This window comes from Hemiscyllium ocellatum, chromosome 2 (assembly GCF_020745735.1).
Source record: "Hemiscyllium ocellatum isolate sHemOce1 chromosome 2, sHemOce1.pat.X.cur, whole genome shotgun sequence".
In the NCBI taxonomy this organism is placed as follows: domain Eukaryota; kingdom Metazoa; phylum Chordata; class Chondrichthyes; order Orectolobiformes; family Hemiscylliidae; genus Hemiscyllium; species Hemiscyllium ocellatum.
Window position 1 is genome coordinate 121,154,746 of NC_083402.1, and position 25,290 is coordinate 121,180,035.

The window sequence follows — 25,290 nt, forward strand, 5'->3', positions numbered from 1 at the left end:
CCTGCAACCCTGCATTTGCCAGGGCTAATCCACCTAGCCTGCACATTTTTGGACTGTGCGAGGAAACTGGAGCACTCGGGGCAAACATGAGGCGAATGTGCAAACTCCACACAGATGGTTGCCTGAGGGTGGGATTGAACCTGTATCCCTAGTGCTGTGAGGCAGCAGTGCTAACTACTGAGCCACTATGCTGCCCAAAGAAAAAGGTACATTCCTTTCATATACCTAGAATTAGTAGGTCACCTCATTCTGACAGGACAGAAATAAAGGATAGCACAGTGGCTCAGTCGTTAGCACTGTTGCCTCATAATGCCAGGGGCCTGGGTGACTGCCTGTGTGGGCTTTGTACATTCGCCCTGTGTTGGCATGGGTTTCCTCTGGGTGTTCCCGTTTCCTTCACAGTCCATCGATGTGTAGGTTAAGTGAGCTGGCCATGATAAATTGCCCCGTAGTGTCCAGAAATGTGCTGGCTAGGTGGACAAGCCAGGACAAACGCGGGGTTATTGGGATAAAATGGGTAGCTGGATGAATGCTCTTCGGAGGGCCATTGCAGATTCATTGGGCCAAATGGCCTCTTTCTGCAAATAGGGATTCTATAACTCTAAAGAACATCCTTCTAGTGACTATCAAGTGACTGTGAGACAATGTTCATCATAGGGTGTATGCTGAGGGACGTGATATTGTAAATCCAAGTAGAGCTTCTAAAGATTAAAATGTGATGAGGCGGTCGTAATTAGTTGTTTGTTTTCCCCCCAGCAGGGTACCAATCTATTCATGCCAATATGTCCATGTTGGTATTTATGATCCACATGAGGCTCCTCCCTCACTTTTTTTTCTATCTGACTCTATTAATACATAGTCTGATTGCTTTCACCCTCACATGCTTATTTAAAGACATCTATGCTATTTGTTCTATCCAGAAAGCCTATTGGTGAAGGATAGAGTTACACCCAATCTTTATTCAGCCTTAAGATTTTTTTGCAGAGTGAAACATTACAAGTGTACACCTCTCAACTCAACCACACCACATTTTCAGTAAGTGTATCTTAATATGTGCTCAAATTAAACTCCGCTGAATGCCATTCATCTGCATATGATTGAACATGATTGATCTATAACTAATGTATTCACCTCAATGGTTTCATTTACAACGAGTTCCATGTTCTTGTTTTTTTTGGCCAGATAAAGACACTTCCTATTTGATTGAATACAGCTACTTGATTTTTATGCCCCTGAGCTTTGAACTTTTGTTTTAAACTGGGACTACTTTGTTGAGTTATAATCTCTGCACACAGTTGGTGTCTTAACTTGTGTCTTTAATGTTTCCTTTACTGTTTCCAGAAAAGGCTCAGTTTCTTCATGTTGGAGAGATTATGGATGGGATAGACATGAGAGCAGAGGTGGGAATTTTGACAAGGAACATTATAATTGAGGGGGAGATGGAAAATTCCTGCTATGGTGACAACTGGTGTCAGTTCTTTAAGCATGACACATTTGGAGGACATGTGAAGGTGAGTTTGATTGTTCGTAACAAATACCTGACGTTTGACTGTGGACATTTGACAAAGTTTAATTACAATTCTACAGGAAGCATCGTTATTCATTTTCAAATTTTTGTTTTCATTAGAATTTAGGGAGATGAGGAATGTTAGCTTAATGAAGAATGGGAATATAACTTTTTTCTGTTCCGTTGATCACAGCTGGATTATAACTTGTCAAACGTTCTCAGAATCTTGCATTTAAGTGCAATCATCTGTGATTTTTCTGAACTCCAAAGAACAGAGGCATATTCTCTTTAACTTTTCTTCATAATACAGCCTTCTCTCATTTCAACAATCAATATAGTGAATTCTTCCACACAAGGTTCAGCTTTGAAAGGGTTTGCTGTAATCCTTATGGCATCTCCCCATTAGTTTATTCTATTCTGGTCTAGGGTTAAAAAAATGGTAGTGGTTTCTGACCAAAAAATTAAACTAAAAATGATCCTCAGAGGCAATGGCAGGGCTCAATCTTTCTTTTTGAGTTTCATTTTGCATAGGAACCCAATTTTAAACCTTATTTTTTCCTCCATTCTGTTAAAGATTTTGAAAAATTTTACATCTGTTCATCTCTCTAATGTGGAGTTGATGCACATGGGTCAACAGGTTATGGGCAGCTACCCTGTGCACTTTCATCTCTGTGGAGACGTGGATACACGTGGAGGCTACAGTTCACCAACATATCTGAAAAGCCTTGCAATTCACCACTGTTTCTCCAGATGTGTCACTGTACACGCAACCAGTGGCTTGTTGGTAAGTATTTCTTCGCCAGCTGGTCTGGAATGTCACTTTTACAAAGAAAGTACAGACCATTCTGCTCAATGGGTTTATTGGGTAAGTGTTTATGCTCTGCGTATGCTTCCCCTTAAATAAATGCACAATATTTGTTTTAATTGCTTTATGTGATAGCAAGTTGCACACTATGACTATTCTATATGTAAGAAAGTTTCTTCTGCACAACTTAATCAATTTATTAGTGATTTGGAGATGCTGGTGTTGGATTAGGGGTACAAAGTTAAAAATCACACAACACCAGGTTATAGTCCAACAGGTTTAATTGGAAGCACTAGCTTTCGGAGCGCTGTTCCTTCATCAGGTGGTTGTGGAGTACACAATTGTAAGACACAGAATTTATCGTAAAAGTTTACAGTGTGATATACCTGAAATTATACATTGAAAAATACCTTGATTGTTTGTTAAGTCTCTCATCTGTTAGAATGACCATGATAGCTTCACTTCTTTCATATGCAAATCGCAAAACACTTTTAAAATGTTAACCTGAGAATGTAACTTTTAACAATTGGTGTCAGTCCAGATTCAACACATTATCTGGGCTGACACCAGTTGTTAAAATTAACCTGAGAATGTAACTTTAAAAAAAAAATTTTGTGATTTTTATATGAAAGAAGTGAAACGATCATGGTATTTGAACAGATGAAAGACTCAACAAACAAAGTATTTTTCAATGTATAACTTCAGTTACATCACACTAAATGTTTTGCTATAAATTGTGTGTCTTACAATTGTGTCCTCCGCAACCACCTGATGAAGGAGCAGCGCTCCAAAAGCTAATGCTTCCAATTAAACCTGTTGGACTATAGCCTGGTGTTTGCGATTTTTAACTTTATTCAATTTATTAGTGATTATCTGTGTTTATGGTCTGTGACTTTGGGACTTCCTAACCAGTGGGAATGTTTTCTGCATCACATTGCTTCATAATTTTAAAGACCTCAATGAAACTAACCCCCAGTCTTTTCTGGAGAAGAGACCTCCAGCTTGTAGAGGGTTTTCCCATAGCTATAACCTCTCAGTTCTAGTATCGTCCTTGTAAGTCTTTTCTGCGCCTTCTGTAGTTCTCTGCAATTATTTTGGTAATATAGAGACATGAACTGTGAGTACAGAATCTCCCAAATCAAAGTTTGAAGGAATGCATTATTTCACAGTCACATTACTTCTAATGCTGGTTGTAGAGTCTGTGATCTGACAATAAAGATACTTTGCTGCCAGGATTATAGAGTTTGAGCCTTTTAAACAGCTGCCTAGAAATCTGCGGCTAGAATGTCCTACTCCTCGCTGGGAGTGGATACATTGCACTGAAATATAATAGCTGACCTGCATTAACAACAACAAATTGCATTCTGTGTCACCTTTTGACATGGTGGGATACCCCAAGGCACTTCAAAGGAATGCTCTCTTATTACTTTCATTTTTCTGGAGTCGGGGGATTAATCTGCAGTTGCTGGAGACTCCAGGCTGATTCCAGAAAGTCGGTGACTTCCCGGTGACTGAAGCGCACAAAGTAAGGTCATTGGGGTGAACAGCCGCAGTGCTTTGATTGCTGCTATTTTGTACAATTGTTGATAACTTCCCTATCAGGCAACATGCACTTGGCTGCAGATGTACCTGAGAATCTCTTACTGAGTGACACCTAACTGGCTTACTACCTGCCGTCCCCCAGCTGATCCCTCCACCCATTTGAATGATGGTTTCCATGGGGCAGTAAATTCTGTTGGACAAATCACTGCCAGGAAAAACCAAGCTTGCTTTAACATTTCTGTTTTTTTCAGATACGTGACACTGTTGGCTATGACACACTCGGTCACTGTTTCTTCTTGGAAGATGGCATTGAGCAGCGGAACACGCTCTACCACAACCTTGGCCTTGTCACCAAACCTGGGACTCTTCTGCCCACAGACAGAAATGATGTGATGTGCTCCTCAATTCTTAACAATGTTTATGGCAATTACATCCCTGTGCCAGCGACTGATTGCAAGTAAATGTTGCATTTTTTGGGGGCATTCCCATTGCTTGTGCAATTTGTTCCATCCGGAGAATTTGTATTTTTTAAAAAATAATAGTTCATTTGGTTTACATGCAGTTAGGATCAGCTAAACAGTTTTTGAGTGATTTGGAAATGCCAGTGTTGGACTGGGGTGTACAAAGTTAAAAATTACACAACATCAGGTTATAGTCCAACAGGTTTAATTGGAAGCACTAGCTTTCGGAGCGCTGCTCCTTCACAACCACCTGATGAAGGAGCGTCGCTCCGAAAGCTAGTGCTTCCAATTAAACCTGTTGGACTTTAACCTGGTGTTGTGTGATTTTTAAGTTTAGTCTTGACTGACAAAGCCAAGCACGTTGGTCAGAGAGAAAGATAGCTATTTTCATTAGATAACTGGGGAGTTTGAGTGCTAATGATATGCAAACTCTCAGGTTGGAACTTTCTATGTCCAGAGACCTGTGCAGTCGGGATATTGCAAAAACCAGGGTAAAAGGTCAAATAATCTTGAGTGTAAATGTGGTACAAATAAGTTATGTTTCACCCAAATTTTCTTAATCTTTGGTGCCCCAATACATCCTGGTGCATTATGGATACTCTATCTCCGGGCGAAAGAGCTGGAAGCACACCTTTCCTGCAGTTGCACTGATAAATTGATGTCTTGGCACTGAGAAAATGAGGAGATTTGGGCAAGTGGAATTGAGGTAAATCAGCTCTGATTTTATTGAGTGGCAGAGCCAGCTGAAAGGCTGCCTGGCCTCCTTCAGCTCCTGTTTCCTGTGCTGTGCTAGTTTTATAATTCTGTGAGGACAGGGAGCACCTATTCAAGGCAGCAGCAGTTCTGATTTATTCAGGCATAACACATTCTTTCTCTCACAGGGCAGTTTCCACATTCTGGATTGCCAATCCCAATAACCACCTCATCAGCAATGCAGCAGCAGGTTCACAGGTGAGTCCGTATTCCGAGCAAGTTCGTAAGGCCCAGAGTCCACGAGGAGGGAAAACTGGGGCAAACGAGGTGTGATTTTGTAATGCCCATGTTTTGATATAAGCAAAAGTGATACTCAATCCTGCTGGAATGTTTGAAACCAGACTCTACTGGAATAAGGCATCTCATGGTTTATTGAGTTTTTCGTATGTTCTTCAGATTTGCACAAAGGTTTCTTTGCTATCGTCTCAAGTTAGATTGCAAATGTGGAGAGGGCAACAGAACACCTGGGACTTCAGTGAACAACAGCATTAACAAGTCTGTCTTCTAAATCAATAAGATTTAAGGACTGAGAAAGAAACAAAAAAAAAAGGGAATGACAGGCTGATTTAGAATTAATTAAAAGAGGGCAGGAAGGACTGGAGTAAGACCGAAAGAAAAGTGAAAGTAAACTTAAGGTAAAAAATTCATACTTTAAAAGAAAGTCCAATTCTAATCCACTTAAGCATTGCTAAAATGGGATATCAAGTGGAAAAAAATTATTTTGCTCTCATGAGGGCTGAGACACAGGGAGAAAAATGTAACTTCTGGAAAAGAGATGACAATTTGTTCAGGACAAGAAAAGGATGCTGATTGGTTAGCTGAAGAATTACATGATATTGTTATTGTCAGACTATGCGTTGGAAAACTTGCTGTTCCTTTCTCCAGTTTGTAAGTGGTGCTGAATGGCCTACATCTGTCCCTATGTTCCACTCTGCCACTGAGATTTTTTTAATGGACTCATGCAGCATGGGTATCATTGCCTGGGCCAGCACTTACCGCCTGTCCTTAATTGCCATTGAGAAGGTGGTGAGCTGCCTTCTTGAACAGCTGCAGTTCATGTGCTGTAGGTTGGCTCACAATGTCCTTCAGGAGGGATTTCCAGGATTTTAACTTAGCAACTGTGATATATTTCTGAGACAGTGCCTTTGAGGGGAACTGGCAGGTGGTGGTGTTCCTATAGATCTGGCTTTGTTCTCCTGGATGGAAGTTGTCATGAATTTGGAGGGTGCTGTCTAAGGATCACACAGATGATCCCTGGAATGGTTGGTCTAACGTACGAGGAACGGCTGAGGATCCTGGGATTGTATTCATTGGAGTTTAGAAGATTAAGGGGAGACTTAATAGAAGCTTACAAGATAATACATGGCTTGGAAAGGGTGGACGCTAGGAAATTATTTCCGTTAGGCGAGGAAACTAGGACCCGTGGACACAGCCTTAAAATTAGAGGGGGTCAATTCAGAACAGAAATGCGGAGACATTTCTTCAGCCAGAGAGTGGTGGGCCTGTGGAATTCATTGCCGCAGAGTGTAGTGGAGGCCGGGACGCTAAATGTCTTCAAGGCAGAGATTGATAGATTCTTGATGTCACAAGGAATTAAGGGCTACGGGGAGAATGCGGGTAAGTGGAGTTGTAATGCCCATCAGCCATGATTGAATGGCGGAATGGACTCGATGGGCCAAATGGCCTTACTTCCATTCCTATGTCTTATGGTCTTATGAATGTTTGGTGAACTATTGCAGTACATCTTGTGGATAGTACACACTGTTGCTACTGAGTGTAGGTGATGAAAGAGGTGGATGCTTATGGATGTGGCGCTAATCAATGGGCTACTTTGGCCTGGATAGTGTTAAGCTTTTTGAGTGTTGGAGCAGCATCCTCCAGGCAACTGGGGAATATTCCATCACACTCCTGACTTGCGCCTTGTAGATGGTGGACAGGTTTTGGGGAATTAGAAGGTGAGTTACTCACTGCTGCATTCCTAGCTTCTGACCTGCTTTTCTAGCCACTGTGTTTATGTAATGAGTCCAGTTAAGTTTCTGGTCAATGGTAACTCCCAGGATGTTGTTAGTGTGGGATTCAGTGATGCTAATGTCATTGAATGTCAAGGAGCAGTGGTTACATCGACTCTTATTGGAGATGGTTATTGCTTGGCATTTGTGTAGCACTAATGCAACTTTCCACTTGTCAGCCCAAGTCTAGCTCTTGTTGCATTTGAACATGGACTGCTTTAGTATGTGAGAAGTTGCAAATGGCGCTGAACATTGTGCAATCATCGGTGAACATCCTCATAGAGAGAAGGACAGTGCTGAAACAACTGGAGATGTTTGTACCTAGACACTACCCTGAGGAACTTCTGTAGAGATGTCCTCGAGCTGAGCTGACTGACCTCTAACAACCTCAACCATCTTCCTACGTCCCAAGTATGATTCCAGCGGAAAGTTTTCCCCAAAATTCCCATTGATTCTAGTTTTTCTAGTGCTTCATGATGTCACACTCAGTCAAGTGCAGTCTTGCTATCACGGTCTGTAACACTCTCCTCATCTCTGGAATTCGGTTCTTTTGTCCATGTTTTTTGCCAAGGCTGTAATGAGGTCAGGAGTTGAGTGACTCTGATGGAATTCAAACTGGGCATCACTGAGCAGGTTATTGCTGAGCAGGTCCTGCTTGTTAGCACTGTTGATGACATTTCCCTTCACTTTACTGATGGTCGAGAATAGACTAATGGGACAGTAATTGACCAGGTTGGATTTGCTCAGGTTTTTGTGCACAAGACATACCTGGGCACTTCTCTACATTGTCAGATAGATGTCAGTGTTGTAAGTGTACTGGAAGAGTTTAGCTGGAGGAATGGCAAGTTCTGGAACACAAGTCTTCATTACTATTGCCAGACTGTTGTCAGGACCCAAAGTCTTTGCAGTGTCCAGTGTCTCCAATTATTCCTTGATATCACGTGGAGTGAATCAAATTGGCTAAAGACTGGGTATCCACAAAGCTGGGGAGCACTGGAGGAGGCTGAGATGGACCATCCACTGGGCACTCCCGGCTGAAAATTGTTGCAAAAGCTTCAACCTGATCTTTTGCACTGACGTTCTGGGCTCCCCCGTCATTGAGGATGGAATATTTATGGAGTGTCCTTTTTCCCCCCCCCCCCCTCCCCACTTTAACGTCCACCACCATTCACAACTGAATGGGGCAGGACTGCAGAATTTAGGTCTAATCCTTTGGTTGTTTAGCTCTGTCCATCATTTGCTTCCTGTGTTGTTTTGTATGCAAATTGTCCTGTTTGGTAGCTTCACCAGATTGACACCTCATTTTCAGATATGCCTAGTGCTGCTCCTGGCATGTCCTCCTGCATTCTCCATTGAACCAGGTTTGATTCCCTGGCTTGATGGTAATGGTCGATTGGGAGATATGCCACGCCATGGAGTTACAGATTCTGTTGGAGTACAATTCTGCTGCTGCTGATGGCCTCATAGCACCTCATGGATACCCAGTCTTGCTAGATCAGTTCGAAGTCTGTCCCATATAGCCACACATCACGAGGGTATTTTCAATGCAAAGGCAGCACTTTGTCTCACAAAGGCTGTATGGTGGTCACTCTTACCAATAATTGTAATGGATAGATGCATCTACAGGTGACATTTTGGTAAGGGTGAGTTCAAATTTGTTATTCCCACTTGTTGGTTCCGTCATGACTTGCCTCAGACGTGGTCTAGCAGCTATACCCTTTAGGACCCGACCAGCTTGATCTGTAATGCTGCTGCTGAGCCACTCTTGGTGATGGATACTGAAACCTTCACCCAGAATACATTTTATGCTCTTATCACCCTCAGTGCTTCTTCCAAGTGTTGTTCAACATGATCGAGTACCAATTCATCAGCCAAAGACTTAGTCAGCAGGAAGTTTCCTTGCCCATGTTAAACCTGAAGCCAAGAGACTTCATGGGATTTGGAGTCAATGTTGAGGACTCTCAAAGCAACTCCTTCCTAACTGTGCCATCACCTCTACAGGATCTGGCCTGCCAGTAGGACAGGACATATCCAGGGAAGGTGGTGTCAGGTTTCGTTAGAATGATTATGTACCAATCTTACAGCCAATGTCAGCAAATGGCCAGTCTGTGGGCCAGTTCTCCCTATTTTAGCATTAGCCCCAGATAATAGTGAGGAGGACTTTTTAGGGTTGATAGGGCTGTTTCCGCTGTTGTCTTTTCCGGTGTCACATAGTCTCTCTGGTTTAGTTTCTTTGTTGAGAACTTCATAATGATTGATCCATCTGAGTGGCTTGCTGAGCCATTTCAGAGGGACGTTGAGGGTCAAATGTAGACCAGACGAGGCAAGGATGGCAGAATTCCTTCCCTGAAGGCCTTTAGTAAACCAGATAGGTTTTTCTTAATTATCAACTATCGTTCATGGTCATCAGTAGATTCTTAATTCAAGTCATCTTATTCCTGTGTTCACTCTCTGATCTATTAGTTCAATTGGGTCAACAAATTGGATTTCTGCAATTGACCTAATATCATACAGAGAGGACATGAGTCAGGCTGAATGACATCTAAGGATTTCATTTTGGAGCCAAAGATGTTTGGCAGGTGAGCAGAAGATTGGTTTGTGCAGGAGGGGGGAAAGCTGTGCAAGCATGTATGAATTTGAATGACCTACTTGCCTGTTCCAGTACAAACTCTTTAACCTGAAACAGTGTCATGTATCTCCTGGGAGAAATGAAAGTAAGTAGTTTAAATCTGAATTTCCTGCCTGCCCCCACATCACACCACCCCCAACATCCCTCCCAAATATGAGACGATCTTCATCTCAAGCAGAACCATTTCTCACTTTTAGTTGAAGGAATCAATGTTGAAAAGGGTGGGGCTGGAGATGCACAGCACGTCAGGCAGCAGATGAGGAGTAGGAGAGTTGATCTTTCTTGATGAAGAGCTTATGCCTAAAATGTCGATCCTTTTTGATTCTGACATCTCCAGCATCTGCAGTCCTCACTTTCTCCTAGTTTGAAGGAATCCAGCAAATCAGTGTCCCCTGCCTGGTACAGAGATCCACTGTTGCCCAGGAAAAGAACCAGAGCTGAAAATGTGTTGCTGGAAAAGCGCAGCAGGTCAGGCAGCATCCAAAGAGCAGGAAAATCGACGTTTCGGGCATGAGCCCTTCTTCAGGACATTCCTGAAGAAGGGCTCATGCCCGAAACGTCGATTCTCCTGCTCTTTGGATGCTGCCTGACCTGCTGCGCTTTTCCAGCAACACATTTTCAGCTCTGATCTCCAGCATCTGCAGTCCTCACTTTCTCCAGGAAAAGAACCACTCAACATTTCACTTAGAATGAGATCCTGGTAGCACCTTCCAAACTCATCAGTTCCTCCACTACCTTGAGGGACAAGGGAAACAGATATATGGAAAACCCCACAGCTGCACGTTCCCACTCCAAAGTCGATCACCATCCTGATCCAGAACTATATCACTCTTCTTTTACTGTTACTGCCTCAAAATCCTGGACTTCTTTGAGTGTCCCTACACCACAATGACTGCAGCAACTCATGAAGGCAGCTCACCACCACCAGGGCGATTACAGTTGGACACCAGCAAATATGAATTAAAAAAACAACAACTTTGAGTTCTCCCAAATCTGTTTAGTTGTGGGGGCAAATATTTGATGCTGAAATCTCTTTCCACAGCTGATGTTGGCATGTTATTTGGTTAGACCACATCTGAGTGTGTATTTGGTCCTGAGTTTTCGTCTCATTACTCAAGGAATGATATACTCACATTGGATGTAGTGAAGAAAGTTCACTGAGCTGATTCCTGGATGCAGGATTTGTCTTGAGGAAAGCTTGAGCAGATTGGGCCTCCACTCATTGGAGTTTAAGAGAAGGAGAGGTGACCTTATTCAAACATCTAAGATCCCGACAGAACTGTTCAGGATAATTACCAAGCCGACCTTCGCTCTTGTAGGGGAATCTAGAAATAGGGGGCTTGTTTTTAAAAAGTAATACATCTTCCATTTAATTTGGAAATGAGGCAGAATGTCTTTATGGAGAGGATCATTAGTCTTTAGAATTCCAGGAAACTGCAAAGAGGCTGAGCCATTGAATATATTCAAGGCTGAATTGGACAAGGATTTTGACTGACAAGGGAGTCAAGAGTAATCGAAAACAGGCAGGAAAGTGGTGTTGAGGCCACAATCGGGTTTGATAAACTGAATGAACTACCCTTGCTCCTATTTCTTATTTACCAGAGAGTTCAGGAAGAATAATCTTTAATAGTACTTATTTTTAAACCAATATGATATGTTAAGAAGTTGAGTAGATAAAAAAATTTCATCAATAATCTCAGTGTTTGGTGTAAGAACAAATTGAGCTTTCTTTCCTGTACAAATTTGTGTAAGCTCACTTGTTTATTATTTACATTAGGATACAGGAATATGGTACTTGTTCCATAAAATTCCTACAGGAGATTCCCAAGGGTTGTTCTCTGAAACTAAAGCTGAACTTACTCCATTGGGTACTTTCTACAACAACAGAGTTCATTCGAACTTCAAAGTAAGTGCTCTCCTGAATCCCATCATATTTCCTTATGTCATTGTTGTTTCTTTGTTAATTTAACTCCTAATGTAAGTAATATTAGGATTTAAATGATAGGATTCATTGACACACAGATATTCACACTTTCCACGTTTGCCCTTTGAATCGCTTCATTTTTCTTTTTCTATTAAGCTGTATTTTATTTCTGAGGTTGATACTCATGCGTCCTCCTCCTCCTCCAGTTGATTGACTATATTCCTCAAGATTTCAGCTAATGTCCTGTTGTGTCCCGCCGTCTCACTCCTCTGCCCTTATATTGATTCTCCTGTCTGGGCATTGTCATGATCTGTAAGGTCCCACATTTTATCGGAAAGTAAGTATACCTCTTCTCCCCACTTGGATAATTATAACTAGCAGGCAAGTGCGCTCATTTTCCCAATCCTCAACTGGCTAACAAAGGTGATCAAATTCAATTAAACACATCAATGCCCTGTGGTGTGTCTACAGAAGTATCCTGGAGATTAAACTTCAATTCCTTTGGAGGCCAAGCTAAACTTGCAGGATTGTTAGCCTCCAGTCCTTCCCTTGAAAGTGGCTTCTTGTTAACAAAGCACAAACAGTTAAAGCCTAGAGTTTTCTTTTGAGTTTCTGTCTAACATTGAAGTAAAACTACAGAGCACAGACTGGAGCTCAGCGGGTTAGTGAATAACCATGTGCTACTGATATTAATCTTGGCTAGAACACACACTTTTTTAAAAAGAAACATTTGGGCCATGATTTATTTTTCCAGAGGTAGACCTCTGTAGACTTGTCTAAACATGAGGAATATTCAACATCATGTTCTCGCTGGCTATTTTCATATTCTAATTTTTCTGTCAATTTATTCATTATTGTATATTTTTGTCAACATTTCTTTGATTCCTTTTGTTTTTGTTCACTGTTATTTGATTTGAATTGTGTTTACATTCTTTTCTGTTTTGCTTTTCTCCTCCCGTTCTTTCCTTATCCTCTTTCCCTCTCCACTGCCTTTTGCTGAACAGTTGAGGTTAGAGGGTAATGTTCATTGGAGCTTCGCCTGTTCTCTGATGTTACTAATTCCAACTGTTTCATTTGTCACCTCGGGGATAGGATTAGCGATAATTTCTTCAGACTTAATACCTCTTCTCTTCCCCACCAAACCCCATTATTCACATATAATCGTGTATGGAGATGAGGCAAATGAAAGAAAGAAATAACTTGCATATATATATATAGCAATTTTCATGACTCCAAAATGTGTTACAAGCAATTATGTTTCCTTAATTTAAAATTATATTGAAGTACACATGGCACATTTTATGTACATCATCCGACAAACAGCAATGAAATAGTCACCAGATATTCTGTTTCATTGATGTTGTTTGAGGGTTAAATATTGGCCAGGATATCAACAGTGGGAAGCCTGCTATGGTTTCCATTAAAGACCGATCCAGAACTCTGTAAAGAGTAAACCATTCCAACGTCTAAACATTCTGACCATTTTTGTCCTGTTACTGAAGCAAGTTTGTTTACCCACTTGCCTTTCTATTTGGATTTACGGTTCATATTTTGGATTGGATGCAGATTGCAGGTAAAACATGCATGGACTTCCATTGATGTGGTTGTGGATTATGTAATGAACTGGATTCTCTAGTAGATTAACTCATGGGATAGTTTTGTAATTTATATGAGAATACTGGGTAATGTATTAACATGATAAAATGTCCATGCAGCCTTGCTGTAATTCTTCTCGATTTTTGTTGCTAGGCAGGACTGTTCATTGACAAGGGAGTGAAAATCACCAATGCTAGTGCTGATGATCCAAGGGAATACCTTTGTTTGGATAACAGTGCGAGGTGAGTCAAGGAACTGACCTTTTGGCAAAGGAACTAATCTTTTTTTGAAGTGGAAAATGTATTTGTCTGTAATGTCAGCATTAAAGGAATTTACACAGTGTGGTAGAATGGGTTGGCATTTATATAGTGCCTTTCACAACCTCAGGATGTCTTAGTGATTTGTAACCTATTAAGTACTTTTTGACATGTACCCACTGCTGTTGTAGGAAACATGGCCAATTTATATAAAGCAAGCCCCACAAACATCAAGAATGAAAAGATAATTTGTCCGGACATCTACGTTAGGTGTGATTCTGTGATCAACGCACAGTGCTGCATGTGTTAATAGCTACTCTAGAACCGATTTAAGACTATCAGTTGCAGTAATGGTTCATTTATACTTTCTAGAGGTGACACACATTCAGACACAAGGGGCTCTGTAAACAATAAGAACAATTCAAACCTTGCAACTTTCTGCATTATCAGGGGGCTTGGAAAGTCTGTCATTTGCGGCTGATTCCCCACTTGCCTCGGCCAATTGATTGAATTATTAACCAATCGGTTGGCACCTTTTTTGTTCTCATGCAGGATAAATTGTAGTGATTGTTTGGTTGAGTTTGGCATTCTTGCTTTTGTCCTGATGAGAGCAAACTGGAAAGCTTTGGCGACATGTCTCTCACATTTCGGCCAGCTTCTGTGTGATGATGTTAGTTGAGGACTAAAGGAAAGCCGAACAGAACCTCTCTGCTCCCCTACAAAATAATATCTGTGAAATCTGCTGTGTTCACCTGTGAGGTTGGACAGGAGTTTGATTTACTGAAAGGCAATATTGGTGCCAGGAGTTTCTAGATATTCTGCTTGAGGTTCTGGAGTGAGTCTTGAACCCACGGCTGCTGAAACAGAGGCAATATAGCTATCTCCTGAGCCACAGCTGGCACAGGCAAACACAACATTCACGTTCCTGAGAAAATGCTTTTCTTTTCACTGAAATCCATTCTGACTTGGTTTAGCTTCCTGTTATGTTATGGGCGGTAATGCTGTCAATGAGGCATGATTGTTTGGCAAGTTATTTGGTCTAGTGAAGCACAACTTTCCAGTGCCTAATTCTTTCCCCATTCCCTGCATCCAAATACTTGTTTCTGACAGGAGTAGATCCATTGCAGAGCTCCAGGGTGATTCTGTAGGTGGTACATTTCCAACAGTTTTTTAAAGCTTTTGTTCTTTGTGTTCAGGTTCCGTCCTCACCAAGATGCTGACCCACAGAAATCACGTGTTGCTGCCGTCATTGATAGGCTGATAGCATTCAAAAACAACGACCATGGAGCTTGGGTCCGAGGAGGCGATGTTGTATTTCGCAATTCTGGGTATGTGAGGGCACAGTGTCTCATTTCTTAGCAGGCATGAGAAGCTTTTACTTTGAATGTACAGTACCCAATGAGGCACTTGGCCTAACTGATCCACAACGGTGTCTGTGCTCCACACAATCTGCCTCTGATTGGTCGTTTACTTCACGCACTCCTTCGATTCCTCTCTCTGTCACGTTTTCATCCAGCTTCTCCCTAAGAGCTTCCACACTATCCACCTCCACCACTCCATGTGGTATCCCATTCCACATTCTCTTCACTTTGAGGCCTTCCAGATGAAACCGTGGTCAGGCTCTCCAAAGCCTGTTCCTGTTTATTGCCACGTTTCCCTTTCACTCCTTTCACAGAGTTCTAGCATCCAGGGCTGTAAGATGCTTCGTGGGAGCATTGTTGAAACTGAGCCACTGAAGGAGTTATTAAAACAGGCAACTAAAAGCTCGGTCTATGGAGTTGGTTTCAAAGGCCACATCAGAGCAGGGGAGAGAGATGGAGGGAATTAATTCCAAGGCTTAGGAACTAGGCAGTTGAAAGCATAGCTACTGGTTTTGGAGTGATTAAACGTGGGGGATGTAACAGACAATTTACCCTATTAATGGTTCTTTGCACAAGAGAGGCTAAAATTCCTTTGAGCATTGACGTTCTGCTCATGTGCAGTTTACATTTTAAACATCTTAGCTTTCATTCTGATGGGATCATGATGAGGTTGTGAGTCCTGTTGATCTTAGTGACCTTTATATTCCAAAGTGCTATGAGGCTGCATACATATCTGAGAGGGAACATTGCTGTCAGGTTTCTGTCACCAGAAAAATATTACTTGTATTTATAATTTTTCCATTAATATTTCAGGTTTTCTGATAATGGAATTGGATTGTCCTTTGCTAGGTAAGAGAAGCTGTCTGGTGCGTGGAAAGAGCAATTCACATTTTAGCTATTGCATTTTGCACTTTGTTAGAGCTTCCCATCTTTCCTCTTCATTGCTGTGATGGAGTGGCTGAGAGTTTGCAGCTTCTGCAGGTTTTCAAATTCAGAAATTACAGATCCCACAACTTGTATCTTCTACGCTTATCCACAGTGAATGAAAAGTGATATCCTTGACAAAGGCAGTGTTGAAATTGCAGTAAGCCTCCTGTCTATTTCAGGTGGTTTGCACATAAACTGCACAGTGCAGAAGCCAAAATATCATGTTATTCCTGGTGCAGGAATTGCACATTGAATGCTCACCAAATTAAGTTATTTCTTAAAGATTCAACAGTGTTACACTCTCTGTGTAATTCCACTAATAGGCTTGCTGCCGGATGCTATCTTTCAGTAAGTACATGTTTGTTGGTGTTTCTGATTTGAGCACACATTGAACTTGTTAATGCTGTCAGTTCCTGGGAGACTGCTATTACACTCTTCATTATGGATACTTTTATACTGTGGAAAGTGGTTTCACTAGGAACAATACTATATTCTCAGCATAGTAAGGTAGAGCTACACTCTTCAAACAAAGAGCAATTCTTTTCACCTCCCCACTTTCCCAGCACATCAATCCCAAACATTGGGAAGGTGGACTTCAAGTACCAATTGTCAGACTAAGTTCGATAGATGTATATGAATTGTTCTGAGGACAATACAGTATTGCCTGTTTTTTTTTTCTTGAATGTCCAAACCCCACCTTCAAGCCTTTTTGGACCAGGGCATTAATGTTTTATGGATTTTTGTGCTTTCTTTAAATTGTTCAATTATAAGATATGGACATCACTTATTTCACATCCCTAAACTGAAAGGGTTGCTAAGCCATTTCTTTGGGCAGCTAGGAGTCCAATGACATTGGGCCTGGAGTCAGTTGTAGGATAGATCAGTTAAGGGCAGTAGATGTCGTTTCCTAAAGAGCAGTTGTTAATTTAATAGGATTTTACACCATTTACTGAGACAAGCTCTTCATTTCAGATTTATTTCATCCGGTTGGATTTCTTAGCTACCATTTTTGGGATTTGAATTCTTATCTGCAGATTGTTAGTCTGAACATTGAGATTATGATTCCTTGGTTTTAACCACTATGCCATAGTATCCATACCGTAAAGTGCTGAAAGAATCGGAAGGCTAATGTTCATGCTTGTTTCCTAATCAGTAACTGTTCTTATAGTGATGGCAGCTTCCCAAAGGATGAAGGTTCAAGTCAAGAGATCTCTGAGTCGTTGTTTGTTGGAGAAAGCAGGAATTATGGATCTCAGGGAGGCCAAAACAAATACTGGGGTGTCGGTGGGGTCGATGGGAAAAATCGCACGCTACCAAGGGACAAGTAAGATTCTTTAATTAATGTCTGACCCTTATCAGCATGTGCTTATATTACAATAATACTGGATAATGTGTGAAATAATGGATCTAGGCTGGTACTCATTGTAATGCAGGAGGTAATTTGGTTGGTTTAAAACTGTCAGGATTTGGAAAGGGATTGATTGGAATAGAAAGAAATGTGTTTCTGCTGATTGGAGAATCTTCAACGTGATGCTAAAATCAGAACCAGGGCTTTCAAGGGAGACATTAGACAACACTTTCCCACAAAATCTTGCTGAAGCTAATCCAATTATTAATTTTAAATCTGAGGTTGGTGCCCTTTCCTAAACAAGACAACCCTACTAAGCGTGTGAAACTAAGGTGGGTGCATGGTGTTGGAAACCCAATCATAGACTTTGCCGAGTCAGACTTGAAGAGATGATATTCCAACTCCTGCATGTATAACTCCATGGTAGAATTGATGTCTAAGCTCTCGATCGTGCTCTCTTGTCCAATGAAATTCTGTGAAGTTCTAAAAATGCCTAAGCAAAAATGTTCCACAATCTTCCTCCAAGCTGAGGGCAGCATATGAAAATACTGTCTAAGTTCATCATGTTGTAATATTCGCCTGTCATTGTTTCCCATTCTCAACTCGATAATGTCAATGTAACTCCTGCAATTTGTTTAGAGTTAATGACATGCCCTGTCAAAAGCTTTCTTTGAAGGTAAACCACATCTATCTTATGCAATCTCTCTTTACCTTTAGTTACTTAATTAAAATAGTCTTCATTTAACAAAACGTCTTCAGTTTGCATGAAGTCCTGGATACCAAGTCTGTTTCTCTTCCAATGTTAATTGCTGATCACTATTGTATGTTATCTTCCATAGCTTGTAGATATTGTTTCATTTGGTTCTTTCAAGACACGGGAGCTTGCAACTTTAACAAGCCAATTATGAACTCCTACCTTCTTCCTTAGTTGCTTTGTTGAAAAGAGGCATGTTATCAAAGCTTTTCATCTTGCACTTATCTGGATAGATGCAAGAATGCCAAATTTCAAAGGAAGTGATTTGTTCTGCATGGTGCTCCCATGGAAATTTGGAATTCCTGCATGTGTCCAGATGAGTGCAAGATGAAAAGCTGTGACTGCATATCCCGCTTCTTTTCCAGCAGTATACTCAAGCTCTGTTCTATCATGTAGTCCTTTGATGTTCTTGGTTTCACATTGTACATAATATCAGATAAAAATCTGACATTTTGGTAGCAAGAATGAACTCTATTTTTCTATCTACACAAAGGTTTCATGTATTCTCTTCTGGCTTTATACCAGGACATTCCCCATCCGAGGATTTCAGATTTATGATGGTCCCATTCATGTCACCAAGACAACCTTCCAGAATTACATGGCAACACCAGTTCGATTCGCCAGTGCTGTCGGATTCTTTCTGAAGAACCCCTGGCAAATGACTCCAAAGAACAGTTTGTCTCTAGTGAAGTTTGGCAAAAGTGTAGGTTTATTTTGTTATTTGCTCTTTTGAAATATTCATGCATTTTACAAAATTCTTTGGCATCTTGACGAATATTATAAATCAGATCACCAGACCAAATCATTACAAAACAACAACATGCATGTACACAGCCCCTTTTTAACATTGTAAAACGTTCCAGTGTGTCTCATAAAAGTGTTCACAAACAAAATAGCTCACTGAATTGCATTAGGAGAGGTGATCAAAACTGTGGTCAAGCAGGTAGGTTATATAGAAGGTCTCTGTAATAACTCAGGAAGCCCGACTGGAAAGAGACATAATTTATTGTTGTACTCCAAGACAGAGCCATGACTTATTCCTGATGAAGGACTCCTGCCTGAAATGTCGATTTTCCTGCTCCTCGGATGCTGCCTGACCTGCTGTGCTTTTTCAGCACCACTCTAATCTTGACTCTAATCTCCAGCATCTGCAGCCCTCAATTTTGTCTTATGGTATACATAGGATAGTCCCAGGCCAGGGCAGACAATTCTGCAGATGCACCCTTGGGTCTGCTTTTTTTGTATGTATCCAGAAGTATTATCACAAACAACTGAACTTTTTATTTCCATCACCGAATCACCATGGTATATGTATTTTTTCTGTCCAGTAACCATTATCAGTAAATCACGTGTTTCCAATTGAATATGTACGTACAAAGCTCATTAAGGACAATGCAACCAATCAAGTATGGAGGAGAGATAGGGAGAACTGGAAGGACCTGGATTTGCTTTTTTTTAAAATATACCTGAGTCTGCTTTATGAAGAGCTCTGGTGGTGAGGTCCAAGGGAACTCCTACACGATGAACTCCACAGGGAGATTAATTAGTGATTCCCCATGGGCCTAAAAGTGTTGATCACATCCTTCCCCTCTGAGCCCAAGGTCTCCCTCTCAGCTCCTGTGATGATGGGGCCTCCTGTTGGGTTTTGTGAGGGCCCCATTCCGGTTGCTTTCGAGGTCTGGTTGAGAGCTGTATAGACCCTTCTGCAAAGACTGTCAAAGAATCACTATAGGGTACTTGTGCTTGGTGGCATGTCTGTATTCCTGATGGCATTCCTGATGAAGGGCTCTGGCCCGAAACGTCGAATTTCCTGTTCCTTGGATGCTGCCTGACCTGTGCTTTAACCAGCAACACATTTTCAGGCATGTCTGTATACACAATTGTCTCTGTGGAGAGTTCCCACTGGAGATGGTTGACGTGCTTTGTTTTAATGATCTTCTTCCTGGTTTCAACTGTTCGATACTAATCCCATTTAAGGATAACTTGCAGGATACCTGGAGAGCTGTCACCAAGGTTCATCACATGGATCATATCACCCTCTAGTGATTTTTGAGACCTAGGAAATATATGGACACCGTAATGTTCCTCTGGGTTGGAGCCTCTTTTATGGCTTTCACCCTCTTTTTGACAGGGTACAATCTAACCTTGTCAACTCTGTACACAAGATAGCTCATGCACCTGGAACACCTTTTTCCCTTTTTAGTTGGATGCTGGCCTCAGAAGAACACCATAAAACCTCTTCCAAACTCTCCACGTTTTCTTTGTAGTAGCTCCTGAGATGAAAATGTTATCCAGATAGACTGCCACTCGGGCACCACTTGGAGGATGCTCTCCATTGCCCTTTGAAAGTTGACACCAGCTAGCAACTCCAAAAAGGCAAGTGAGTGTACTCTTCCAATCCCTCTGTGAGTATTGACAGTGGCATACTTCCTGGATGACCCATTGAGTTCCAGTTGGGAGTAGGCATGGCACATATTCAATTCAGAAAGTAAGTGACCCCCCCAGCTAATTCTCATAAAGTTTTCTATGTGTGGTGTAAGGTATCTGTCTGTCTGAGGGAAACCTGTTGACTGTCAAGTCATAATCTCCACAGTGACAGAGTTGTCAAGTTTTTATAACTGGGACTAATGGTGTGGCCCATTCAGTAAATGGTACTGGGGGTATTGCCAAGTTCCTCTAGACATTGTAATACACATTTACTCTGGTGCATAGGGCATAGGGGTCTAGTTGTGCCGTGAAGCATTCAGGTCGAGCTTCTGGGTCTACATGGCCCCCGTGCCTTTTATCCCAATGAACCCCTCTGGGAACTTTTGAGGATACTTCCCAGCGGTTTCATACAGGTCGTTGATACCTATTTTAAAGTTTCTGTTGCCAATCCAGGCAGATTTCCTGTAACCAGTCCCTTCCCAAAGGTTGGGACCTGGCCCTTGTGTCACCATTTAAGAGGAGTTAAACTGTTTGTGGTAATGTGTAACTGGGGTGACAGTGGTTGGGAAGATGCGTAACCAATCTAACCTTGGTGTCTCACAGGCTTAAAGGCAAGATGCCACATTGGAGTTTCTAAAGGTTTACTCCCCAACAACAAATACCTGTATATGTCTAAGTGGTGGCCATTTACCTGAATGGACACCTTTTAATTGGGGCTACATTTTTGGGAGTAGTGATACAATTTAGCTGTAGCAGTTCCTCAATCTCGGGCTGGTTTACTTACAAAGCCTTGTCTTGAGGTGACTTTGCCCTTTTACCTGGTAGTACATGGTTCACCCATTTCGGTAGCCCTGTCTGAGATGGATCCTGTGACTACAAGTGCAGCATGGAAGTTCTTGCTCCTCACTGTGTTGTGGAGAAACTTCCCGTCCAGTTTTGGAACCTTTCAGCCTCCGACTCCAATTGCCCTTCCGTGGCAATGAACAGGAACCATGAGTGTTATCCATGGGGGGGACGATGACGCTGCAGTGTGGGCGTTGCCCTTGGCTGAGGACAGTGCCCGATATGGATCGCTGAATCTCCTGAGCCCCTTTTTCTGTGTTTTCACCAGACTGAGTTAGTGTTGTGACTTTCTTAAGTTCCAGATTTGGTTCAGTCAGTAGCATCCTTTGGCTGTGATATTATTAATGCTACAAACTAAGCAATCGATTTAACATTATTCCAAAATGCTGACCCATACTTGATGTTCCATCAATTTTTGCAGTCTCGTCATGAATTCAGTAACTGGTTCCCCTGAAAGTCTACTTGCTGTGTTAAACTCTGCAATGGTTTGGAGTCAATAATTATCCACTACAATATCTATCAGTCCATCACAAGATTTTGACTTTGGGTTGCTGGGCAGGTTAAACTCTTATGCCGAAAGTCAGGAACCCACAAGCGGTCAAGAGAATGACTTTTTGCAGAGTCAGAGTCAGAGTCAGAGTCATACAGCATGGAAACAGAAACCTTCAGCCCAACTCATCCATGAGGTGATCCCCTTCTACCCTTGAAGTGCTATCACACAACCAAACCGTCTTCTTCCACCACCAAATCACCATGACTTTTTAAAAAATCTGTTGTTGCCACTGGGTCTGTTGTTTATTTTATGTTTTCTAATTAACCTGTTGAGAGACATACATCCTACTGGAGCAGGTGGGACTTTAATCCAGGCCTCCTGGCTCAGAGGCAGGGACACTACCATTGCCTGTTACCAAGGGGACCCATACTCCACAAGCTCCATAGAAGAGAATAATTCCCCATGGATCTTAAGGGTGTTATCGCAGCCTTGAAATAAGAAAGAGACAGCGAGTTTTAGGAAGGGAATTCCAGAGCTTGGAGCCAAGGCAGCTGTCAACATGGCTTCCTTTGGTCAAACAAAGGAAATTGAGATGCTTCAGAGAGATTAACTGAAGGAGTTCAGATGTGCTGGGAGGTTATAGGACTGGCAGAGGTCACGGAGGTAGGGAGAACTGAGATTGTGTAGGGATCTTGGAGTATTGTAGAACTCAAGAATAATTAATAGAATCAACAGGTAGTGTTATGTTATAACTGTTTTGTTGTGCCTCAGGCCGGGGTGTTGTCAGAATTGTATTTTGGTTTGTAAATGGCTGTCTGCCATTCTTGTGGAATGATTGCCACAAAGCTAGTTGTTACTTGTTTTCCACTGTCCTAGTGTCCTGTTCATCACATTGATGTGTTTTGGTTCATAGTAATTTTCTGCTTCCCCCACCCTACTCCACAACACCACACACAGACACACTCACACGCAGTCACTCTCGCACTCACACTCCAATCTTTCCAGGAAAGTCTGAATTCCAGTCTAACCATTCCACAGGTCTTAACCTCCCTCTAGGACTGCAACAAATGGTGGATGTTAGCAGGTCAATTCACTGCGTAGTTAGTCACTGCTGGGTCAGAATCTGGTGTGATGTCCATAGGGTAAATTATTGTAGGCATTTGGTTTAACTATGTTTCTTGAAGGTAGCACCTCTGGCAGAGCAGGGCTCCCTCAGTACAACACCGGGAGATGCGGAGCATTGATAGAGGTGAGGAGCGGAGGTTGGCTTGTTTTAATGTCTTTCCAACTTCAGTCATGAGCAATGGAAACAGATTTACTCCCTTTCACCCCCACACCATTGGCTGCAATGGGATCAGCTACCACTTATTGACCAAACTTAGCACAGTAACGCGTTAGGCAGTGTAGTAAATGATTTGAACATTGGGACATCTCCTGGTGGAATTCTGAATGAAAATTGGGGAAGTCTCAGGTCACAGACTGACACAGTAAGGAATGAGGCTGTTTAATCCATCGTGCATGTGCTGACTCTTTGAAATAGCGATTCAGTTTTACTTATAGTCATAGAGATGTACAGCATGGAAACAGACCCTTCGGTCCAACCCGTCCATGCTGACCAGATATCCCAACCCAATCTAGTCCCACCTGCCAGCACTCGGCCCATATCCCACCAGACCCTTCCTGTTCATATACCCATCCAAATGCCTCTTAAATGTTGCAATTGTACAAGCCTCCACCACTTCCTCTGGCAGCTCATTCCAAACACGTACCACCCTCTGTGTGAAAACGTTACCCCTTAGGTCTCTTTTATATCTTTCCCCTCTCACCCTAAACCTATGCCCTCTAGTTCTGGACTCCCCGACCCCAGGGAAAAGACTTGGTTATTTATCCTATTCCTGCCCCTCATAATTTTGTAAACCTCTATAAGGTCACCCCTCAGCCTTCAACTCTCTAGGGAAAACAGCCCCAGCCTGTTCAGCCTCTCCCTGTAGCTCAGATCCTCCTACCCTGCCAACATCCTTGTAAATCTTTTCTGAACCCGTTCAAGTTTCACAACATCTTTCCGACAGGAAGGAGACCAGAATTGCGCGCAATATTCCAACAGTGGCCTAACAAATGCTCTGTACAGCCGCAACACGACCTCTCGATTCCTGTAGGAGAAAGTGAGGTCTGCAGATGCTGGAGATCAGAGCTGAAAATGTGTTGCTGGAAAAGCGCAGCAGGTCAGGCAGCATCCAAGGAACAGGAAATTCGACGTTTCGGGCATAAGCCCTTCATCTCCTGTACCAATACTCTGACCAATAAAGGAAAGCATACCAAATGCCGCCTTCACTATCCTATCTACCTGCAACTCCACTTTCAAGGAGCTATGTTTTACTCACTCCCCGTGTTATTTTTCCATTACTTCACAATTATCTTTCCTTTATGTATTTATTCTTGAATGCTGCTGTTGATGCAGCTGCCACTGCCCTTTCAGAATGCACGTTGCAGGTAACATTGTTCTCTGTATAAAGAAATCCAATGAGTTCTTCTGTTATTGAACACAATACCTGCCCACAGAGTAATCTTTCAAATTGTTCAAACTTCATATAAATCGATGTTAGGAATTCCAGAGATGTTTCTCGAAGTTCTTCTGTCCTGAATTTCTGAAATGACTTCATCCCTTCTTCACTCCCGTATCTTATTGGGTGTTGCATTGATGAAGACCTGCTTAGCTGCCATGATTGAACTAACTTCATTTACACCTAAAGCAGAGAGGACTATGTAACCAAAGGATAACTTGCAACATACCAATAGTCACAGTAAAGTCCACAACATTTTTAATTATATTTGCCCCTTAGGTGTCCTTGAAGGTTTTCTTTGGCAAACCGGGCCCGTGGTTTGAGGGCTGTGATCTCGATGGTGACAAGAATGCCGTGTTCCATGACATTGATGGATCTGTGACGGGCTACAGAGACACATACGTAGGCCGCATGGATAATTTCCTGATCCAGCATCCCAGCTGCGAGAATGTCACCTCCTGGTTTGGTTCAATCTGCAGCGGAAAATATGCTCAGGTAAGAAGAGACTGAGGCTTGGAGGGGGAGAGCGGGCAGGAGACATCATTTCGAAATGTGCACAGGTGTCGCCTGCTTTTTGAAAGTTTGCTTTACGCTGCTTTGCTTTTCCGAAAGACCTACGCTAGTACGTGTTTTCGCTAACCGAAAGAAATCTGAAGAGGATTTTCACTTTTACGAAAACAAGTCACTGCTTCTTCACTTTATGGCTTGCGAAACATTTCATAGGAACACCTGACTTTGGCATGACAGGGAAACCTGTACCTCAAAGCATCTTTCCTGAGCTAGAGACTTGCTAAAGAGCAGTCAGCTAATGTTTATGTTAGAAGTGTCATTGTTGCTGTCATGTCAGAAACATGGTCGCCAATATACATCAGCAAGCTCCCACTAATGAATAGGTAGTCTGTACATTTTTAGTGTTGTTGGTTAAGGCAACTGTATTAGCTAGGGTACTGGTGAAGACTCTCTCCTGCTGACCTTTGAAATGGTGCCTGTGTGATCTTTTACGTTCATCTGAGGGAATAGGTAAGGTCTTGACATCTAGTCCAAACAATGACACATGTGACAGTGCAGCAGTCCCCTGGTATTGCTTTGGAGT

The 25,290-nt window shown here is 42.1% G+C and overlaps 1 protein-coding gene across 3 annotated transcripts in view; it reads left to right on the plus strand.

Annotated features, from left to right (window-relative positions):
• cemip2 (cell migration inducing hyaluronidase 2) overlaps positions 1-25,290 on the plus strand; it is a 91,398-nt gene that overhangs the window by 44,369 nt on the left and 21,739 nt on the right. For all 3 annotated transcript variants that reach the window (XM_060839556.1, XM_060839551.1, XM_060839561.1), the window contains exons 7-17: positions 1,342-1,511; positions 2,082-2,291; positions 4,106-4,311; positions 5,197-5,266; positions 11,484-11,612; positions 13,380-13,468; positions 14,680-14,811; positions 15,658-15,693; positions 16,940-17,095; positions 18,399-18,576; positions 24,477-24,692. In XM_060839556.1, the coding sequence (XP_060695539.1) occupies positions 1,342-1,511; positions 2,082-2,291; positions 4,106-4,311; positions 5,197-5,266; positions 11,484-11,612; positions 13,380-13,468; positions 14,680-14,811; positions 15,658-15,693; positions 16,940-17,095; positions 18,399-18,576; positions 24,477-24,692 (1,592 nt within the window). The remainder of the gene's footprint in view (positions 1-1,341; positions 1,512-2,081; positions 2,292-4,105; positions 4,312-5,196; positions 5,267-11,483; positions 11,613-13,379; positions 13,469-14,679; positions 14,812-15,657; positions 15,694-16,939; positions 17,096-18,398; positions 18,577-24,476; positions 24,693-25,290) is intronic.